Source organism: Urocitellus parryii, chromosome 1 (genome assembly GCF_045843805.1).
Source record: "Urocitellus parryii isolate mUroPar1 chromosome 1, mUroPar1.hap1, whole genome shotgun sequence".
Lineage (NCBI taxonomy): Eukaryota > Metazoa > Chordata > Mammalia > Rodentia > Sciuridae > Urocitellus > Urocitellus parryii.
In genome coordinates, this window is record NC_135531.1 from 47,915,398 (window position 1) to 47,935,325 (window position 19,928).

The 19,928-nt window shown below is 34.5% G+C and overlaps 3 protein-coding genes across 3 annotated transcripts in view; 2 read left to right on the plus strand and 1 right to left on the minus strand.

Annotated features, from left to right (window-relative positions):
• The window catches only part of Ercc8 (ERCC excision repair 8, CSA ubiquitin ligase complex subunit), a 60,542-nt gene extending 41,532 nt beyond the window's left edge, over positions 1–19,010 (minus strand). Inside the window, exons 1-3 of the mRNA XM_026402548.2 lie at positions 18,885–19,010; positions 11,004–11,099; positions 3,284–3,385 (exon numbers count right to left, since the gene is read on the minus strand). Of these exons, the coding sequence (XP_026258333.1) occupies positions 3,284–3,385; positions 11,004–11,099; positions 18,885–18,961 (275 nt within the window). The 5' untranslated portion in view covers positions 18,962–19,010. The remainder of the gene's footprint in view (positions 1–3,283; positions 3,386–11,003; positions 11,100–18,884) is intronic.
• A 150-nt stretch (positions 19,011–19,160) lies between these two features.
• Ndufaf2 (NADH:ubiquinone oxidoreductase complex assembly factor 2) overlaps positions 19,161–19,928 on the plus strand; it is a 161,017-nt gene continuing 160,249 nt past the window's right edge. Inside the window, exon 1 of the mRNA XM_026402555.2 lies at positions 19,161–19,338. Within this exon, the coding sequence (XP_026258340.1) occupies positions 19,212–19,338 (127 nt within the window). The 5' untranslated portion in view covers positions 19,161–19,211. The remainder of the gene's footprint in view (positions 19,339–19,928) is intronic.
• LOC113192401 (uncharacterized) overlaps positions 19,253–19,928 on the plus strand; it is a 77,846-nt gene continuing 77,170 nt past the window's right edge. The window contains exon 1 of the mRNA XM_077795820.1: positions 19,253–19,338. The gene's annotated coding sequence lies outside the window, so the exon portion shown is untranslated. The remainder of the gene's footprint in view (positions 19,339–19,928) is intronic.

Below are 19,928 nucleotides of genomic sequence, written 5' to 3' on the forward strand. Positions count from 1 at the left end.
TATTGAATCTTAATTCAAGCAAACTGGCTGTTAGAGACTTATGAGACAATGAAGGAAATCTAAACACTGACTAGATATTTACTACCAGGAATTACTGAGTGAGACTGAGGTTATGCTTACATAAAAATCTTTGTGTTTCAAAGATACATGAAAACAAATAGATGAAAAATTTTCTAGGATTTACTTCAAAATAATCCCAAGGGTGGACAGGTATGGGGTAGATTGCTTCCTAATGATAGTTGTTGAGCTGGGTTATGGGACACAATTCATTATATTATTTGCTACTTTTGTATACATGAAAAATTTCTTACAACAAAACAAACAAAAGTTAACAGAAGACTACTGCAACCTCATGCAGACAGAACCACTGCGGGCTCTGATTTCTAAGGTGAAGGTCTGCATCCCAATACTGAACATCTGTGGTGCCAATTGAAGGAAAGAGAACATAAAGCAAAGTCACAAATGCTAGCTCAGGCCTTAAAACAGCTGTAAAAATACAAAGACTGTACTATCTACCCATATTTCCATACATTCTCTGTTATATATATACTTATATATTTCAACTAATTTCCCCTTGCTTCTTTTACCTCCATTATTTTACATAGGTTAACTATATAATCAAGTCCATAGGATATATAACACTAATATAGGGCCATATAATGATAGTGGAAAATCAGATATTACCTTGAGCTGGAGCTGGATACGACACTAAATACATTCAGGATCATAACTCTTTGTGGAAGAGAATGATTCTTTGGTTTTATAGTGAACAGTGCATTGGGTTAAGTGGAACTTCTTTTTAAAAAGGGTAAGTATGGGAAGAAAGATGTAAATGGATGTTGGGCAGTCAAATAGGTGAATGGTAGTAGATATGCACCCTTTTCCATGGATTCTAAGCATTCAAACTCTTCCTGTTTGGGGGAACCCCTCTGTTTTGTTGAAAAGCAAGGTCTTGCCTTTTGTTACAGAAAGCAAAGGATTCCAGATTTCTGTTTTCTTCCTGTTGGCATCAAGGGCAAGGATATGTGTCCTGGGTTTTAGCAAGTCTACTTGAGATTCTAAAACTCAAATTACTAATACAAATCCCCAGGAGAGTTAGCCATTAATAATATCTGTGGAATTGAGTCAGTGTTGGCAACACATAGCAAAACCCAAACTAACTTGTTCCTCTGGTATGATATTTTTTTTTTTAAGAGAGAGTGGGGGGGGGGAGAGAATTTTTAATATTTATTTTTTAGTTTTCGGCGGACACAACATCTTTGTTTGTATGTGGTTCTGAGGATCGAACCTGGGCCGCACGCATGCCAGGCGAGCGCGTTACTGCTTGAGCCACATCCCCAGCCCAACTGTTTTAAATAAAACAAATCTTTACTATAATAACACATAACATCACAAATAAAAGCTAATTTATATTTTCAATGTAAATTTTAAAATAAGAAAAAATACCATATTATTCTCTTATTATGTGTGATTTGCTATTCACATTTAATAAAAACTTTGATAAAGGAATCTTTTTAGTGCTGAAAAACAAACATTAAGCATACAGATAATATCAGAAAATGGTCTAAGCCACATAAAATATGATGAGTTTTATTTAAATCATTTTTTAATAATTAGATTGTTAACATTCCTAGTGTAAAGATGAAATATGAATTCATTTTGTAAAGATGCTCATTATATGCCCATACTCAAATTCAAAGTCATATGTTTAAGATAGGGTTTGAACCCAAGAATAAAGTCATAATAAAACAATACAATGACCCATAAAGCATTTACTTTTGTTACATACCAAAAAATCAGATCATAGTCCACAGAAAAATATTATATGGCATATTATATTTCATGCAATTTTGCTATATAACAATGTTAAAATGTTAGCTAAGATAAAGATAAAAATAAATCAAAGTAATATAACATCATACACTTTGGAATTTAGATATGTATGTTTAAGTGTGAGGGTGGGAGTGAGTGTAAATGTTGCCTATGCCTGTGCCTCCTAAAAATCAAGTTCCAGAGTATTTGAAGTGATACCTTGTTCTTTTACTGCTTTTTCACTTATAGTTGTTTTTACAGTTTTCAACATGCTTTTCAAAAAATATTTCATTTATTACAGAAACTTTGTAAAAATGACAGGGAAGTGTAATTAGCTCTAAACCAAAATAATCTGAACCTGAGAGAGATGACTTTTGAGTCATTTAAGCGTGTACTTCTAAAGTGAAGCACCAGACACAGAAACAACTGTCAGTCTCATAAACATACATGAATTTCAGAGCCTATAATAGTGCATTTGAAACAGCTTTAATACAGACGGGTTGCTGATGTTAATGTATCTGAACTTTGTCCTCTCAGAAGCATTTTCTCAGTACCAATTCCTTCTTTTAATGCAAAGTTCTGCTCAGATAAATTTTATGAGACAAAATTAAATGCTCATTATGAAAAAACTACCACACAGCCACAAAAGTTTATGAGATTCTTAAAAACAATTTTCACTAGAGATGACAAATAGAAATATGTTTATATGTTAAGCATTTTTAAGTAGAGACAAAGGAATGGTGTATAGGTGTCTCTGTATGTTTGGTGAGGGAGTACATGCATATTTGTTATGTCTAGCTCTTCATTTTTTTTTAAAAATTCCTTCTCATTTTTGCAGTATTGGAAATTGGACCCAGGGCCTCACACATGCTATGCAAGTGCTCTACCACTGAGCTATATCCTCAGTCCTATATCTAGTTCTTAATATTTTTATTTCACTAGTATCAGCTGAAACAAGCCTACTTTATGTTTATAATTAGCTGAAAGACTCCTAATTGAATCTTACATTAAATGGTACTAAAAACTGTAGTTATTCAGATGTGCTCTGTAAGTAGAGGGGAAAAAAAAAAGACAATCAAAATGTTTTTAAGCTGGGCATGGTGGTACATGCCTGTAATCCCAGCAGCTCAGGAGGCTGAGACAGGAGGATCCCTAGTTCAAAGCCAGCCTCAGCAATGGCGAGGCGCTGAGCAACTCAGTGAGACCCTGTCTGTAATAAAATACAAAATATGGTTGGGGATGTGGCTTAGTGGTTGAGTGCCCCTGAGTTCAATTCCCAGTACCAAAAAAAAAAAAAAAAAAAAAAAAAAATTCAGTTATTTTCAAGAACATATCAAGGGATATCCACATAAATATGTCATTTGAACAATTTACTTGAGCCATTCATATGACTACTATTTTCATGCTTTACATTTGGTGCAAAAAATACCCAACTGTTTACAAACTCTTGTATCAGATTTTTAATACACACCTGCCGATGGAACATACTGCTTTACATGTGTAATAAAGTTGTCTGCTGGAGTTCTCAAGGTCATAAAGTACAATCACACCATCTGAACCACCTGATAACATGCTGATAACAAAAAAATTCATATTAATTAATTATTTTATGTATTTCTTTTATTTAGGAGAACTGTATATCTCTGAAAATTGATCTGCAAATACTTAAATGTATTAAGATCATATTTTATTCTTACTAACTCAAGACTTCAATAAACTTAATTTTCTTAAAATGTGTAAAAGAATAAATACAAATTCAATTTTGTGATCATTTAACCTTTATCTTCAGGATTCCAAAAAAAAGAAAAGATGGTGGAAATAATATTGCAAAGGATATTTCTTACTAAAAAAGTAAAATATTATGAAGCTGTTTCAAATGCCCTAATTACAACTGTGCTAAATGAAAATGTATCAAAACAGACCATTTATTACCGATTCTAGCTATAGGAGCTTGGGTACATTAAATCACCTTTCTAAATCTTTCAACATTTGTAAAAACACTGGGAATTTCACCTAAATCACAAATTTGATGTAATGATAAAATACCAAATTTCTTTTCTTCTTCTTTTTTATTTGAAGGGGGATTACAGGAATTAAATCAAGGTTACTTTACCACTGAGCTATATCCTCATCCTTTTTGGAAACTACTATAAAAGAAATTTGGGTTCTGTGTGGTGATGCATGCCTGTAATTTCAGTGACTCAGGAGGGTGAGAAAGAAAAATAGCAAATCTGAGGCCAGCTTTAGTGATTTAGCAAGAGCCTGTTTCATAGTAAAAAAAAAACAAAAAGGAGTGGGGATATAGCTCAGTGGTAGTTTCCTTCCTTCTCTTATGAATGTAACTATGTAAGGCAGCCTGTTAATACAATTAAATAAAGACAGGCATGGTTCCTGTCCTCATGGAGTTACAATGTAGTAGGACAGGTAATAGACATCCTCACATAAATTATTAGTTGTAGGGGCTGGGGATGTGGCTCAAGCGGTAGCGTGCTCGCCTGCCATGCGTGCGACCCAGGTTCGATCCTCAGCACCACATACCAACAAAGATGTTGTGTCCGCCGAGAACCAAAAAATAAATATTAAAAAAAATTCTCTCTCTCTCTCCTCTCTCACTCTCTCTTTAAAAAAAAAAATTATTAGTTGTAAGACACTGGGGTAATAACTTATTTTTATTCTAGTTTGAGGATTCAAGGACTGTTTGCAGACCATCTGATTGTAATTTTCAACTGGCATCTAAAGAAGAAATTAGAGTTAGCCAGACAGGTATATGAAAATAACAATTCAGGCTCATTCAGAAACTGAAAGAAGGATGTGCCACTGGAGAAGTGTGGGAGAGTGGTATGAGATGAGAGGTCAATGGGGGCAGACAACTTGGAGCCTTATTTTTGAGAGTAAAAGAGTGACAAAATGTTTCTGGAAACATTTACCTCTTTCAATCAGGTTTATTAAATTGGTAGAACCTAAAAGCTATTCTATTCAAAAGCTTTGTAAAACAATTTCTAAAAAAGTAAAAGTAATATATAAACATATACACTAAAACCCTTTATATTGATTGAATTTAGCTTTTAAAATAACTTTTAAAATATTATTCTTGATACTTCATATACTTTAATCAGTTTCTTGCCTTTACCTGTCCTTAAAAATGTGCTACTTTCATATTTTTTGAATTAGGCACTTTTCAGTATAGTCTTATGTTTTCTTTTATAACACTGCCTGAAATCATCTTTGAATGTGAAATTGTGCTACCTTTAATTAACTTTCCTGAGGCTTAATATTTTCAATTTTGATAATAATAATAGGTAGAATATGGTAAATTCAGAGAAAATTCTGCAAAATGGAGAATATTCTTGATTCTTCTTTTATATACTGAAATATCTCTTTTTACATCTTTTCATGTACCTTTTTTTTTCTTTCCCAGTACTGGAGATTGAACCCAAGGGTACTCCACTACTGAGTACATCCCCAGCCCTTCTAATTTTTTATTTTGAGACAGGGTCTTACTAAGTTGTTCAGGCTGCTTAAACTTGCAAACCTCCTGCCTCTACAAATGTGTGTGGCATTAAAAAAAAAAAAAAAAAAAACAAGATAAAACTCTCTTCAAGGGAGTTCTCTATTTTATGCCTCGTTGGAAGCAAATCTAAATATTGCAAAATCTTAGACATTCCGAATTTTATCTATTATTATTCAAAATATAAATTTACCCAACTGAAACAGGAGACTACAAAAGACTATTCTCAAACTTCCAAAAAGTAAAGATCTTTCCCAATCACAAGTCTATCCTTTTTTCTCCTTTCCAAAGTAACTCATTATGATGAATTCTAGTACTTGTTGCTTTTTTTTCTGCATATCATCACTCAAGAGTATACCCATTAATACTAGTTTTACTTTTTTAAAAAAAATTAAATATTTACCTTTAATATGGGTCTCTAATTCACCTTCCCTCCCATCTATTTTTGCCCTTTCTTGCAATTTATTGAATAAACCAAATCAGTTACCTGCAATTTCTAGCCTAAATTTTGATGACCGAATTTAGGTACGAATTGAAAATGATCTTTATCTGTCACTGATCTTTGTTGTGATATGATATTAGATACCAAACCAATACCTAAATCCACAAATTTATATGCTTACATAAAGTCTTGCTATTCATCAATATTATCAATCATTATGTTGCTGCCCCACTAGTCATTCTGGTTGTCTGATTTCATCTCTGACAGATTCCTAAAGAAGTGCTTTGTCCTTATTAATAATGTCTTTTCGTACTTGTAAATCAGTTTTGCTAGATTAAAAACTTCTTAAGCATCTTAAGATAAAAATAACTTGTTATTTTAGCATAAAATTCTAAGTCAAAGTCCAGTTATATCTTTCCCCCTTATATATACCCTTATATATAGTTTCATATCTTATTTATAAGTAAAAAAAAGTTTTCTTGAATTTTAGGGTTTTTAAAAATTTGTTCTTATATAAGACAGACTGTATTTTGACATATGTTTATAGAGTATAATTTCCCATTCTTCTAGTTGTACATGATGTGGAATTACATTGGCCATGTATTCATATAGTAATGTCCAATTCATTCTATCTTTCCAATTCCCATTCCCCCTCCTTTCCCCTTCATGTATTCCAAAATACTTATATTCTTCCCTACCCCCACCCCGCTTATTGTCAGTTAGCATCCATATATCAGAGAGAAAATTCAGTTTTTGTATTTTGGGGGTATTAGCTTACTTGAATTTTAGTTTTAATATTTATTCTATTCTCTTGATTTTGTTTTCTTCTCTGGGAACTTATATGTATGCTGGATCTTCTTGGCCTGCATTCTCATATGAAGATACCTTTTAAATCCTTTTCCTTATTTCATTTCTTTTTAAATTTTTTCTCCTTTCCTCCTTTATTTCATGTATTCATTTGCTTGTGTTCCAATGCTTTCGTCTTCATTTTTGAAATTCTTTTATTTCTAATTTTTCTTCAGTTTGATCATCTCATTTCTGTTTTTTTAATTGATGTAATTCTCTCATAGATTATAGATTTTAAAATGACTTTTGGTCAGCTTTAAAATATTTACTTATTATTATGGTCTGTGTTATGACAATACTTTTCGGGCATTGTCAGTTACGGCACTACTCTACTTATTCTCTTTGCTCTTAAATAATTTTGCACGAAACTTGATTTTAATGCTATTCTTTTGTTCATTTTATAAAATTAATTTTCTTAAGCCTTTAGAATGGAAGTTTGGTTTAGAATAATGTTTAAATTTTGTAACATCCTCTTTTACCCCCTCCCCTTTGGTAAGATGTTAAAAAATGGGAGGTTATTTTCAGAGCCTTCTTGGTTCTGTTCACTTAAAAATTTTATTTGGATCATCATTTCCCTTGATTTCTATTGTCCCTGTACTGTTCAATTTGGATTCTATTCGAAGAAACTTCTCAGTGTAGGGTTCTGTTCTGGAGAGTTCTGTTTTTTGACCTGTTAGCTCTTTGGAGCAATTATAAAGCCCAGACTGCTCTACCTCCTTCTGGTCTTACTATGGATCCCCTGAATTTACGCACAATTTACATACAAATGAAGTATGCCATGCTCTCCCAGATTCAGCACTGTAACTGAATTGGCTTGCTAAGCTTTCAACCTACCCACTAGTTAATTTGGACTTATAACATGCCCCATTATTTTTTACTGACCCCCAACCCAGCCATGGCATAAATGCTGACACCACACAGTCTTGTATAGTTACCAGTGGTTTTTCCCCCACATATTCACATTTTGGGATTTATAGGGATACTTCATGACCAGGTTTTGATACAAATATTATAAATGTTTTTTGGCATTTTATCACTGAATATGTCAATTAAAAGATTATCTGATTTTGAACAAAATACAAATACAGAGCAGTGCTACTTAATATGCTCTCATAAAACAAATATATAGCTTTCTTCACTGAGAAGGTCTTGCTAAAAAAAGAAAAACAAACAAATAACAATAAAACTTATCTCTTTTAAACTGTTTAGTGATGTAGGAAACTTACATTCTGGTATAAGCTCCTTGTGTCTTGTTGTAAACCAGTTATGAATAGATGATGAACGAGCAGCAGGCACTGATTTATAGACTTGTTTAAAAATAATTCAACAATTTGTAGAATAATTAGGTTTAAAAGTAGTTCCTCAAAGGTTCAAAGAGTTCTCAAATCTAATTGATTATGTGCATCATGGCAAGACAAAAAATTGTGTCATGCTTAACTTTAAAACTATTTGATGTTATTAACTTTATTAGAAAACACTGAGTTGTGAGGGGCAAGGGGGAGGGAAAAAAAAGGGGAGAGAATAGAACAACAGCAGAGGAGGTAGAGAGGGAAGATGGGAGGGGGGGGGATAGTAGGGGATAGGAATGGTAGCAGAATACAACAGTCACTAATATGCCATTATGTAAAAATATGAGTGTGTAACCGATGTGATTCTGCAATTTGTATTTGGGGTAAAAATGGGAGTTCAAAACCCAATTGAGTCAAATGTATGAAAGATGATATATCATGAGCTCTGTAATGTTTTGATCAATAAAAAAAGAGACACTTAAGGCATAAAAAAAATAAAATAAAAATAAAAAAAATAAAAAAATAAAATGTTGAAAAAAAAAAGAAACACTGAGTGATTCACTTACTCTAATGGCATATATGAAGAAAAAAAAAAAAAAAAACAACTAGAGAGTTACCACAATGTGTGTCACAACTAATTCCAAAAATATTTCTGCTGTATGAAGCAGAAATATTTCAACTTTGTGAAACTTAGTTTTTAACTATGTCATTGCAAGTGTATCATGTATCATCAATATAAAACAATTATTTTTAAAGTTGAACTTAACTGAATTTAAATGGCTTTTATGTCAGTTGTTTTACTTTTGTTAGAATGGCGTCTGGAAGTTTTCCTTTGATTTTATTATTTGGATGAAAATACTAAACCATTACCATTAAGTGACTTTATAATTGAAGTATTTGATGGCACTAACATTATTTACTTAACTGTTAGATGAATATAATCAATTTAGAAGAATTTAGAAGGTATAAAATAAAATTTAAGCTTTTGACTGATTGTCAGTCCTAGCACAAATGGTGAAACCATATAGTCTTATAGTTATCAGTGTTTGTTCCCACATATTCATATTTTGGGTTTATGGGGATACTTCATGAACAGGTTTTGATATAAACGCTATATAATGGAGTAATATGCAAATGTAAGAGTAATATGCAAATATATCTTCTGCAGCTGAAGCTGTTAAAATGTAATTTTTGATTTTTTTTTTTGGGGGGGGGTACCAGGAATTGAACTCAGGGGCACTCCACTACTGAGCCAGATCCCCAGTCCTATTTTGTATTTTATTTAGAGACAGGGTCTCACTGAGTGCTAAGTGCCTCGCATTGCTAAGGCTGGCTTTAAACTTGTGATCCTCCTGTCTCAGCCTCCTGAGCCACTGGGATTACAGGTATGTGCCACTGCACCCAACAAAATGTAATTTTTGGATAGTCTTTTTAAATAGCACCTTAAAATATTTATTGGTATTTTATGGTTTTCAGTGATTATCCCTACAGTGCTCATAGTGGATGATAAATATTAACAGATATTGGACAAGTTATATATACATTCATTGTCTTAAGAAAAATCCTTTTCGGGGATAGGGCTGTGGCTCAGTGGCACAGCACTTGCCTGGCATGTGTGAGGCACTGAGTTCGATTCTCAGCACCACATATAAATAAATAAAAAATAAAGGTACATCAACAACTAAAAAATATTTCAGAAAAAAAATCCTTTTTATTTATCTTTTGCTACCAAAAGTATTTAAGACAAAATGCAAATCTCAGTAAACAATGAAACAAACAGTTATAGATTTTTATTATATAATAAAGGGGAACAACACTGTAGCAAGTCTTCAAACTTTTCTCTAAGTTCTATGAAAAGATTCCTTAGCCTGTATTTCCCAACCATATTTCATGTACATATAATCTAGAATTTCTCATATTTCCCACTGCCAACTGGCTTCATACACTTCATAGGTCATATAAATAATCATGATGCCAAATGGCTGGCTGGAGTAATAGTAATGAATATTTATTCTTTCCACTAGAACCCCAAACCAAAAGAAATCAGCTATCCCTTGCTTCCCATGTCTGTATACATTTTATAAGTTAGTGTCACATAGCTGTCCTTGAATAGGAAGTGTTATAGTGAGCCTGAAAGAACCAGGAAAAAGAAAACAATTATTGCTGATTATGTTTTAAATTTAACCACATGTAAAAGTGAGAATCCTGTTCCTTGCATGTGTTTCTCATGTACTATGAAGTGAAACCATGGCAGAAGCTGGAAGAAAAAAAACAGAAGTTTATGAAACCTATCCCGAATTATTTTAATATAAATAATAATACTTCATTATACAATAAAAATTATGGGGCAAATATTAAACATAACAAACTATTTTTATTTACTTTTATATATGGTCTAATTATATACCACAGGAAGTATTTTAGCCTCTTTTTTTTTCCTTCTTTTTTGGTGCTGGAGATTGAATTTTAGGTTTCTGCATTTTCTACCAATGACCTATACTCCCAACTCCTGAATTTTTGTATAAGAGAAAGATTGTGTCATGGTAAGTTGTCAGGAGAATATGCTCAGATTTGGATTTTTCAAAGGACTTCAGCTATTATATGGTGATGTATTGAAAAGAATAAAAGTATATGTGATACTGCTTTTGATTATATATTACCTCAATTGATCCACACAAGAAACTTGTTCGATAAGTATTATTGTTTCCATTGCATAGCTAAGGCAAATGAGTTTAGGTAAACTGCTCAAGGTCACAAAGATTATAAGTGATAAAGCCAGGAGAAATTCAAACATCCTGTTTGTTCAAACTTAATTCTCCAAAATACAGTTTTACTGTGTTTTAAAACAATATCTAAAGACACATTCCAGCACTTAAAAGCCCCCTGAATCCAAAGAAGTTCAATGGTTGTTGATTTAAGATAACTTAGAAATGTCTATTTGGCAACACTTTACCTGTATTTATTTGAAATTTAATAATGCCATTGAAAAAATGTTACAATTTAGAATTTTTACTTATTTTTAGGAAGCTTCTTCATATTAATCTGCAAAAGCAAGATTTTACTGCATCTTATTTAGAAAAGTGAAATGTACATATAATCAACTTACTATCTCCCTTCAACAGGTTCAATGTCAAGGGTGTTAACTCCACTTCCATGGATTCTTTCAATATCTCTGTCTTTGTTTAACTCCAGTCCCAAAACCCTTTAAAAATTAGGAGAAAAAAGAAAGATGAAAATTAACAATAAGAAAGTAATTACACATAAACAAATTCCTTATTTCACCAAGGTGATATAGAATACAAAAATCATAGCTAATGCTTAAATCTATCATATCACATACTTATATTAGAGATCTAAGACACTGTATAAAATTTTAAAGTATCAATAATTACAAGTTTTTTCACTTGAATCATCATCCCAAACTTTAACCAATTTATTTAAAGTTTTTTTAAAAAAAGAATGAAACAACTTTTCATGAACAAAAAAATTCTGAAAACTTAAGACTTTACTGAGGACATCTAGTGAATAAAAGCTTAAATTACAGGATTAAAAAAATTCTCTAAGCGTTTCTTATAGAAGAAAAACAAAACAAATGTGTTAAATTCAACAATTAAGCTTTTTAAAATAAAGTCAATTTTCCCTGTTTATCAGAGGTTTGATCCCAAGAGGGTGGGACCAAAACCTATTGCTTTTGTACCTGTCTTTTCACTTGAGCCAAACCTTGAACCATAGAGCAGAAGTTATGTGGTATAGTCCAAAGTTTCTAGCTGGAAGACAAAACAAGACAGTACCAGAGTGGTGGAAAACATCAATCAGCAAAACCACAGAGAGGAAGGAACCCAGGAAATAAAACTGTCAGTTACCTCCTGGACTCATGCCTAAATGGAACATGCATGGTTAAATCCATGAATAGCATATGAATAGCATATTCTGAATAGCATATGAAAGATTTTGGAATCTCAACTAACTAGCATTCAGGTCACAGACTGACCACTGAGTGGCACACAGATCTGAAAAGGCTTTGAAAACTGAACTGACACTGAATTTCATCTTGCTAGTTGCCTGTTAAAACAAAAATATCAACATTCATCATAAGATTGAAACAAGACTCAGAATCTCATAACAATATTCAAAATGTCCAGGATGCAATGCAAAATTGCACACGAAGCACAATGAAAATTTAAACTTGCATGGGAAGACAATAGAAGACAAAGGAGATGATATGATCTTGGGAAATTATCTTCTTTAAGTCAGTCACAACAAAATGCATACATGACAGATTGTAAACACACTTGAAGCAAATGTTAAAATAAAAAGTTTCAGCAAATATACAATATACAAGAACCAAATGGAAATCTTAAAACTTCTCCATTTAAAATTATTTCAATTTAATGGACTCAATAGTAAATGAAGCTGACAGAGGAAAGAGTCAGTGAAGATAGATGAACTGAAATTATACCATCCCTAACAACACAGGGGGGAAAATAGTGGGAGGGTAGGGAAGAACAGAACCTCAGGAACCAATGAAACAATTTAGAAGGACTCATGTTTATGTCACTGGAATTCCAAAAATAGGAGAAAATATACTGAAAAAAGAAACAAAATGTTTGAAAATATACAACTTGCCAGAGAAAAATCTACAAATTTAAGAAACACAATAAATCTTATGATAAACCCAAAGAAATCAATACCCAACACATTATAATCGGACTTATAAAAGCTAAAGACAAGCTCTTTAAAGCAATCAGATAAAAATGACAAATTTTCTAGAGAAAAAAAGTGATTTGAATGACTGCAGATTTCTTTTCAGAAACCATGAAGCTACTAAATCTACTCTAAAAAAATGATCAGCTACAATCTTCAGATAGAAAAGAAACGGTATAAGAAGGAAACTTGGGACATTAGCAATGAAGGAACAACAGAAATGTTAAATATCTAGGTTAATAGACTGATGTTTTTCTTACAATATTTGATGGTTAAAACAAAAATTATAACATTGTCTGATGTGGTTTATTATATCTGTAAATGTGATATATAACACAACAAAGACAGTGGTGACAGATAAAGGGTAACAAAGTTTCTATATGCCAAAGAAAGCAGTGAAAGGATAAGTAGACAATGAAAAGTATGTATTTTATAATTCCTAAAGCACCCACAAAACTTTACATATAAATGAAGAAATATAGTAAAAAATCACAAGATAAATTAAAATGCAATACTAAATAATGTTCAAACAACCCCCTAAGAAGGCAGGGGCGGGGGTAAAGATGTAGAGCAATGAGTCATGCCTGCCAGTGAGAATATAAACTGTTTTTGGAAAACTTTTTAAGTTTCTTAAAAAGTGTTAAAATATTCTTATTTCACTACTAGTATTAGCCCATGAAAAATGAAAGTGTATGTCCACACAAAGACTGGTACAAGAATTTTTATATCAGCTTTAAATGTAATAGTTAAAACCTGGAAACAATTCTAGTGTCCATCAACAAGCGAATGGAGAAAACAAATTATGTTATAAAAAGTAATTGATAAATGCAACACATGGAGAAATTTCAAAGTAATTATGCTAAGTGGAAGAGGCCATCCAAAAAATGTTCCATTTATACAACATTCTGAATATCCAAATTAATCTACAAATTAGTGATTTCTTAAGTAGGAAGAGGATGGAGATGAGGAAGTAGGGAGGAATTAACAAAGCATCCCAACAAAATTTTTAGGCTTAAGGAGTTTTGTCTGTCTCTCCCCCTTCTTCCCCCCACAGTAGTGGGGATTGAACCCAAGGGGGCTCTACCACTGAACTACAACCCCAGACCTTTTTATTTTTTAAGTTGCCGAGGCTGGTCTCATATTTGTGACCCTTCTGACTCAGCCTTCTGAGTCACTGGGATTACAGGTGTGTGTCATTGTGCACAGCATGTTTATTCTCTTGACTATGGTGATGATTTCAAAAGTATATACATGTCAAAACTCATATAGTACACAATAATTTATATTCATTTGTACAAGTGTATGTCAATTGTACCTCAATAAAGTTGTAAATATTTCTAAAGGGTGTTAATTATGAACACTGTATGCCCCTAACAACCAGAGAAAGTGATGTGTAGGAAACAAAAAGAAAAAGAAAAAAACTTCACATTAAAGGAATTCTCAGAGCTATTTCACAATAAAGATGTAAAAGATAAAATGCTGGAATCTGATCCAAATGAAAAAGATCCTCACATCAAATGGTTAACTTTTAAAATGAGAAAAGGCAAAATTATTAATCCAAAAAAAGGCCAAGCAATATTCAAACAACTCAATACACACCTTTTTAATAAGATAATTTTTAATAAGGTAATTACTCAATAAATATTCTCTTTAACAAATAATTTTGATTCTAACACTGTTTTACATTACAATGTGCTAAGTTATTAGCTTTACTATTTTCATTTTCCTACACATTTGTAACCATAAATGTAATAAAATTTTTAGTATTTTGGCAAAAAAATTAAAGATCACAAAATTGCAATTTTCCTCACTGATTAAGAACATTTTGCAGAGGTAAGGCTGCACAGCCAGTTTTACAGACTTTCACTACTGTGCAAAGAGAGCACTACCTGCATATATGTCAACTGTTTGAAATAGATTTAATGTGCTGAGTATAATATTTCTTTTTTTCAAAATATACCCATGTTATACATATTCCATGATTTTTAGGTTTGGATAAAATTTATTCAATTTATTTTAGTGGAATGAAAATCTAAGACATACGCAAAGAGGTGAATGTAGAATCTTTCTCAAGCAATGATTCTAATCCTAGCTATACTTTAGAATAATCTAGGTAGCTTTAAAAAATTCTGCTGTCTTAGGACAACTTAATCAGAATTTCTGGATATGGAACGCTGGCATGAACATGCTTTGCAACCACCTCAGGTGACTGTAATATTCTGAAAAAGTTTTATTGGCTCCCATCATTTGTAACATATCATTCCTTTTTGAATAGCATTTTGTTTTAAGTCATTTGTTTGGATTGAGTATTTCATAAATGGTTCATTTAGTTTTTTTAAGAAAAGGAACTCTTTTTGCATTAATATTTCACACTAAAATGAAATAATAATAATAATAAGGAGAAGAAGAAGAAGAAGAAGAAGAAGAAGAAGAGGAGGAGGAGGAGGAGGAGGAGGAGGAGGAGGAGGAGGAGGAGGAGGAGGAGGAGGAGGAGGAGGAGGAAGTAGTAGTAGTAGTAGTAAGGGCTGGGATTGTGGCTCAGTGGCAGGGCGCTTGCCTCACAAGTATGAGCCACTGGATTCAGCACCACATAAAAACATGTAAATAAAATAAAGATATTGTGTCCATCTACAACTAAAAAATTATTTTAAAAAAGGAATAAGTGAAACTGACATTAATGGGATTAGCAACAAATACTGAGTTTTGATAAGTACACAAAGCAGTTGATAGAAGAGCTGTGAATGGCATCACAGGGTTTTGGGCAGAAATGGTTAAATTATGATTTGGGAATCATATTTTCAGAGAAATGAAATCCATTTACAGATAAGTTAATCTAGTGATCTGGTTAAGAGACTCCTCACTGTTTTGAACTTTTAGTACTTTCAATGAAATGAGAGGTTTAGGTCACAGAATTATGACAAAGACTTATACTTAGTTGCTTTTTTTAGATCAAGAACTTTTTTAGAATTAAAAGACTGACAAACTCAGCTTTTCAGTGGCTCACATATTTAAATTATTTCTGACATTGTAATATCTCTAAACATTATTAAATTTAACTATAGGAAAAAAGAAGTAATGCTGTTTTTTTTTTAAGACTAAAGCTATTTTCACTGAAATTAAAGATGAGGCAATAGCCAAATTCACTCACTTGACAACATTTACTTCAGTGATTATAATAGAAGAATTGCAGAACTTAGTATAAACAAACTGCTTTATCAGAGGAGATTGACACATTTTGCAATCACCTGAGGTGGTTGTAAAGCATGTTCATGCCAATGTTCCATATCTAGAGATTGTGACTTAAGTTGTCCTAAGATGGCATTTTTTAAATTTAAATTTTAAATACATTTTGGTATAAATTTGGCTTGCATTCTTGCAGTCATTGAAATAAAAAACCTCTGGATATTTCTATGTTATATAACCCATTACAGTAGATGACTATGTTGAAAAAAAAATATTACGGTCATCTCTGCGCTAAATGGGATTAGGGAGAGGAAGTCAACAGGAGACATAACTTCAATCATGTTTAGAGCTAACCAAAATGTGCCTCAAACAAACAAACAAACAAGAAAGATTTGCAGGGCCCAGTGGTGCACTCCTATAATTCCAGTGGCTCAGGATTGGGAGAAAGGAGGAGCTGGAGTTCAAAGTCAGCCTCAGCAATGGCAAGGCGCTAAGCAACTCAGTGAGACCCTGTCTCTAAATAAAATACAAAATGTGGCTGGGGATTTGGCTCAGTTGTCGAGTGCCCCTGAGATCAATCCCCAATACCAAAAAAACAAAACAACAACAAAAAAACTTATCTAGATAAAATTACATTCAATATTTTGAAACATTTACCAAACATGTAATCCTAAAATGTAAAGATTAAACAACGTTTTAGTGCATAAAATATTATGGAATTGTTTGTAGAAAATAGCTAAATGACCACCTATGATTATCTATTAAAATAATTTATTATTTTGTCTGTTTCTGAGTTGTGGCAGAAAGCCTAGAAATGACCTTCCAAAGTCTCTAATTCTTGGTATTCATGACCTTAGGTAATTTTCTCTCCTTAAATGTGAGCAAGACCTAGTGACTCACTTCTGATGACTAGAATATGACCAAATGAGATCACTTATGAGATTGGATTATAAAAACAGTCTGGATTCCTTCTTGCTTTCTTGTTTGCTTTGATAGGAGCCAGTTGTCATGCTGGGATCTACTCTACGGAGAGAACCATGTGGCAAGGAATTGAATAAGTCTGGGCCAATGTCAATGAAGAACCAAATCCTATCAATAGCTACTTTAGTGCACTTGGAAGCAGATCTTTACCTAGTCCAGTTGAGAAATGACTACAGCCCCACTCAATATTTTGAATATAGTCTTCTAAGAAACACTGAGCCAGAGAGAGAACCCAGTTAAAATACGTTAAGATTCGTGACATCTTTAGCCTGAGAGATAACAAATCTTTCAGTTATTTAAGTTTGGGATACTTTGTTACCCAGGTGTTGATAACTAATGCATAGTTGAGTTCTTCCTTTGATATATTAGAATGAATCATACACAGTTTGTCAATATTAATTGCCTATTGATTTAAATTTGAGAAAGTCATTAATGTTACCAATACCCATTTGCTTTTTTCTCTTATTTTTATTCCTACCATTCCTCTGAAACTACTTTTCCCAAGGTAATTTGTATTTAGTCTATCAGTTAAATGCAACATGTGCTTTTAATTCCTCATATTTATTGAGTGTATGTCACTCACAAAATACTTATTAAACTTCTATCATGGGCCAAACCCTTTTTGAGGCCTAGAATACAGGTCCTTTGTTCTTTGGGGGATTAAGAAGACAATGATATAGTAGAAAAAATATATAATACAATTTCAGTAGGAATAAATTGAACAAAGAAAGATAAAGTTGAGTAATATGAAAGGAAGTACTGAGTGCAAAGAGGGCAGGCAGTATTTGACACATTTGATGGCTCCGTCCTTAAACACTGTGTTCCCTCAGTGAGATTTTAACTCTACCTCACTGGCTACTCGTTGAAAGTTCATCTGCATTCTCTTCTTCTGTCCAATCTTTTTGTCTCCTGGGGCTGGGGATCAAACCCCAAGCTTTGCTCATAGGAGGCAAGTACTCTTCCACCGAGCTACTTCCCAGCACCTTCTGTCTAACCTTAAATGCTTATGTTTCTTAGATTTTTGCCATTTGTGGAGAGCAGTGATTTAAATAATGGTCTTTCTGACTCTCTGGTGGCTGCATTTGTGCTGGGAACTGCCTGTGCAAAAGTGCAGGTCAAGATGGCCTAGCTGTATGGTGATTGTAGCCCAAGGAAACTCTGCAAAAGTTCAATTATCAGTGGGAACCTTGAGCTCAGGCACCAGATCCCAGGGAGAGAAAATCCCAAGCAAGATGACCCTAATTTCTCACCAGTCCTGTGTCCTTCCAATTGCCTGCTTTGCTGAAATTTTCCCACAAATAACCTTTTGATGAAACCTACATAATAAACGTGCTGAACTAACTCTGGGTCAGTCAAACTCTATCAGACTGCCCACCTGAGCCAACCTTTTTCTATGTGTGTCTGTTTGTTTTTTCTTCATCCCCCATCACCCCTCATCTAGTTTCTCAATTAATGGCTGCGGTTGAGGGCAAGCTTAATAATGCCTGGCTGATCTTATCTCTTTGTGACTTCCTGTACCTTAAAGAAATCTAAATTTCCCTTGAGCATGTAACTCAAATACGCAACTATGTCCTTCACTCTCTGAGTGAATATATTCATGTTCCTCAAAATCATGTGGGCAAAACTAAAAGTAAAACTTGCTTCCCCTTTGGAACATCTTGTCTCAGAGGATGTCACCAACATCCAACTTCCTACCCAAGGGATATATCTGGGAATCATTATTGACTGTTCCGTTTTCATCATTCACTTATCCACATATTTTCCATGGCTTATCTCGGGCATTTTTCAAACTTCTTCATTTTCTTCATCCCATTTGCCTCCTCCCTGCCCCAGGTTTCCATCAGTTCTTTTCTGGACAAGGGCAATATTCACCTAAATTGACTCCTACTCTTGCTCTCAACTTCAACCCATTCTTCAAGGAAAAGTCAAAACCGAATATCTGTGACTTTACTCTCATCTTCATACTTTGACGCAAGCACACAAGGCTCTTCCCCATCGAGCTTCTGCCAATTACTCCAAGTACATCTCTTGTCCATGGCCCCCGACCTCGTCTCTAGGATTCAGCCACTGAGGCAAATTTTAATTGGTCGGTTAGAGGAAAAGGTAAGATTTTCTTTACCTCCGTGTGGACTCCGTTCTCTGGAAGCGCATAGGGTCTTCCAAACCCGCTTGTCGCGCGGACAAAAAGCCCAGCATCGCGTTTCCTCACCTCAGCTGGCACACTGGACGCCGCCATGACAGGGCTCGGAGGAGGAGCCGCAATAGCAGAGCTTCCCATTGGCCAAGTTGTGATACCACCTGACCAATGGTGAGTGCCGTTACTCGGAGGGCTCACGGAAGGAGGATGGCTGGTCTCTTCGGACGCGGTGGGCGGGGTCAGCGGCTGGAGCGTCACTCCCAGCGTCCCCGCAGAGCATTGGTTCCAGCCTGGAGCTTAGTGGCAGGCATGAGTTGGTCTCTGGGTTTGTTTCGCGCCTTGTGGAGAGCGCTGTCTAAGGAGGTGAAGGAACACGTGGGCACAGACCACCTCGGAAACAAGTACTACTTCATCCCGGAGTACAAGAACTGGAGAGGTGAGACGAGAGAGAGGCCAGCATTTGCCTGCTCGGTGAATGAGGGAAAGTGAGAGTGTCTTGTTAACTGCCGGGGGACACTCAGTGTCTCACCGAGGGTAAATCCCGAGTTGGGCCTCCCCGCCATCTCTTTCCCTAGGGTGTCGTAGCCCCACGGTATCTGACCCTGGGTTGTGCGCCGCGCCCAGGGCTTGTGAACTCGCGGTCCCTGCCCTGCAGCACCTTCCCAGCTGAGCCCCTGCGGCCGGCGCGTGCACCGCGTACGCTTCTGAACCCCTGCGGAGGGCTTAGTTCTGGCCCTTGGGAGACATAGACTGGGATTCTAGAGCCCGAGTCTTTTTCTTGAGAAGCGGGTTGTGGCTTTCCCTGAGCCTGTGCTTGGATTGAGACAAGGGCGGAATGGTGTGTAATTGAAGAGGGTGTCTTCAGCGGCAGGGTTTTCCTCTTTCTCACCGTTTGACTTTCTCTGCACCTTGGCTCTGCCGCTGGCCCCGTGGTCAGTGTCTTCACAACGAAAATCTGTCAGAAGTAGATCAGTGCACTCTGTTCTCTTCCAGTCATTCAAGGGCCCCTGTTCCCTTTCCCGGAAA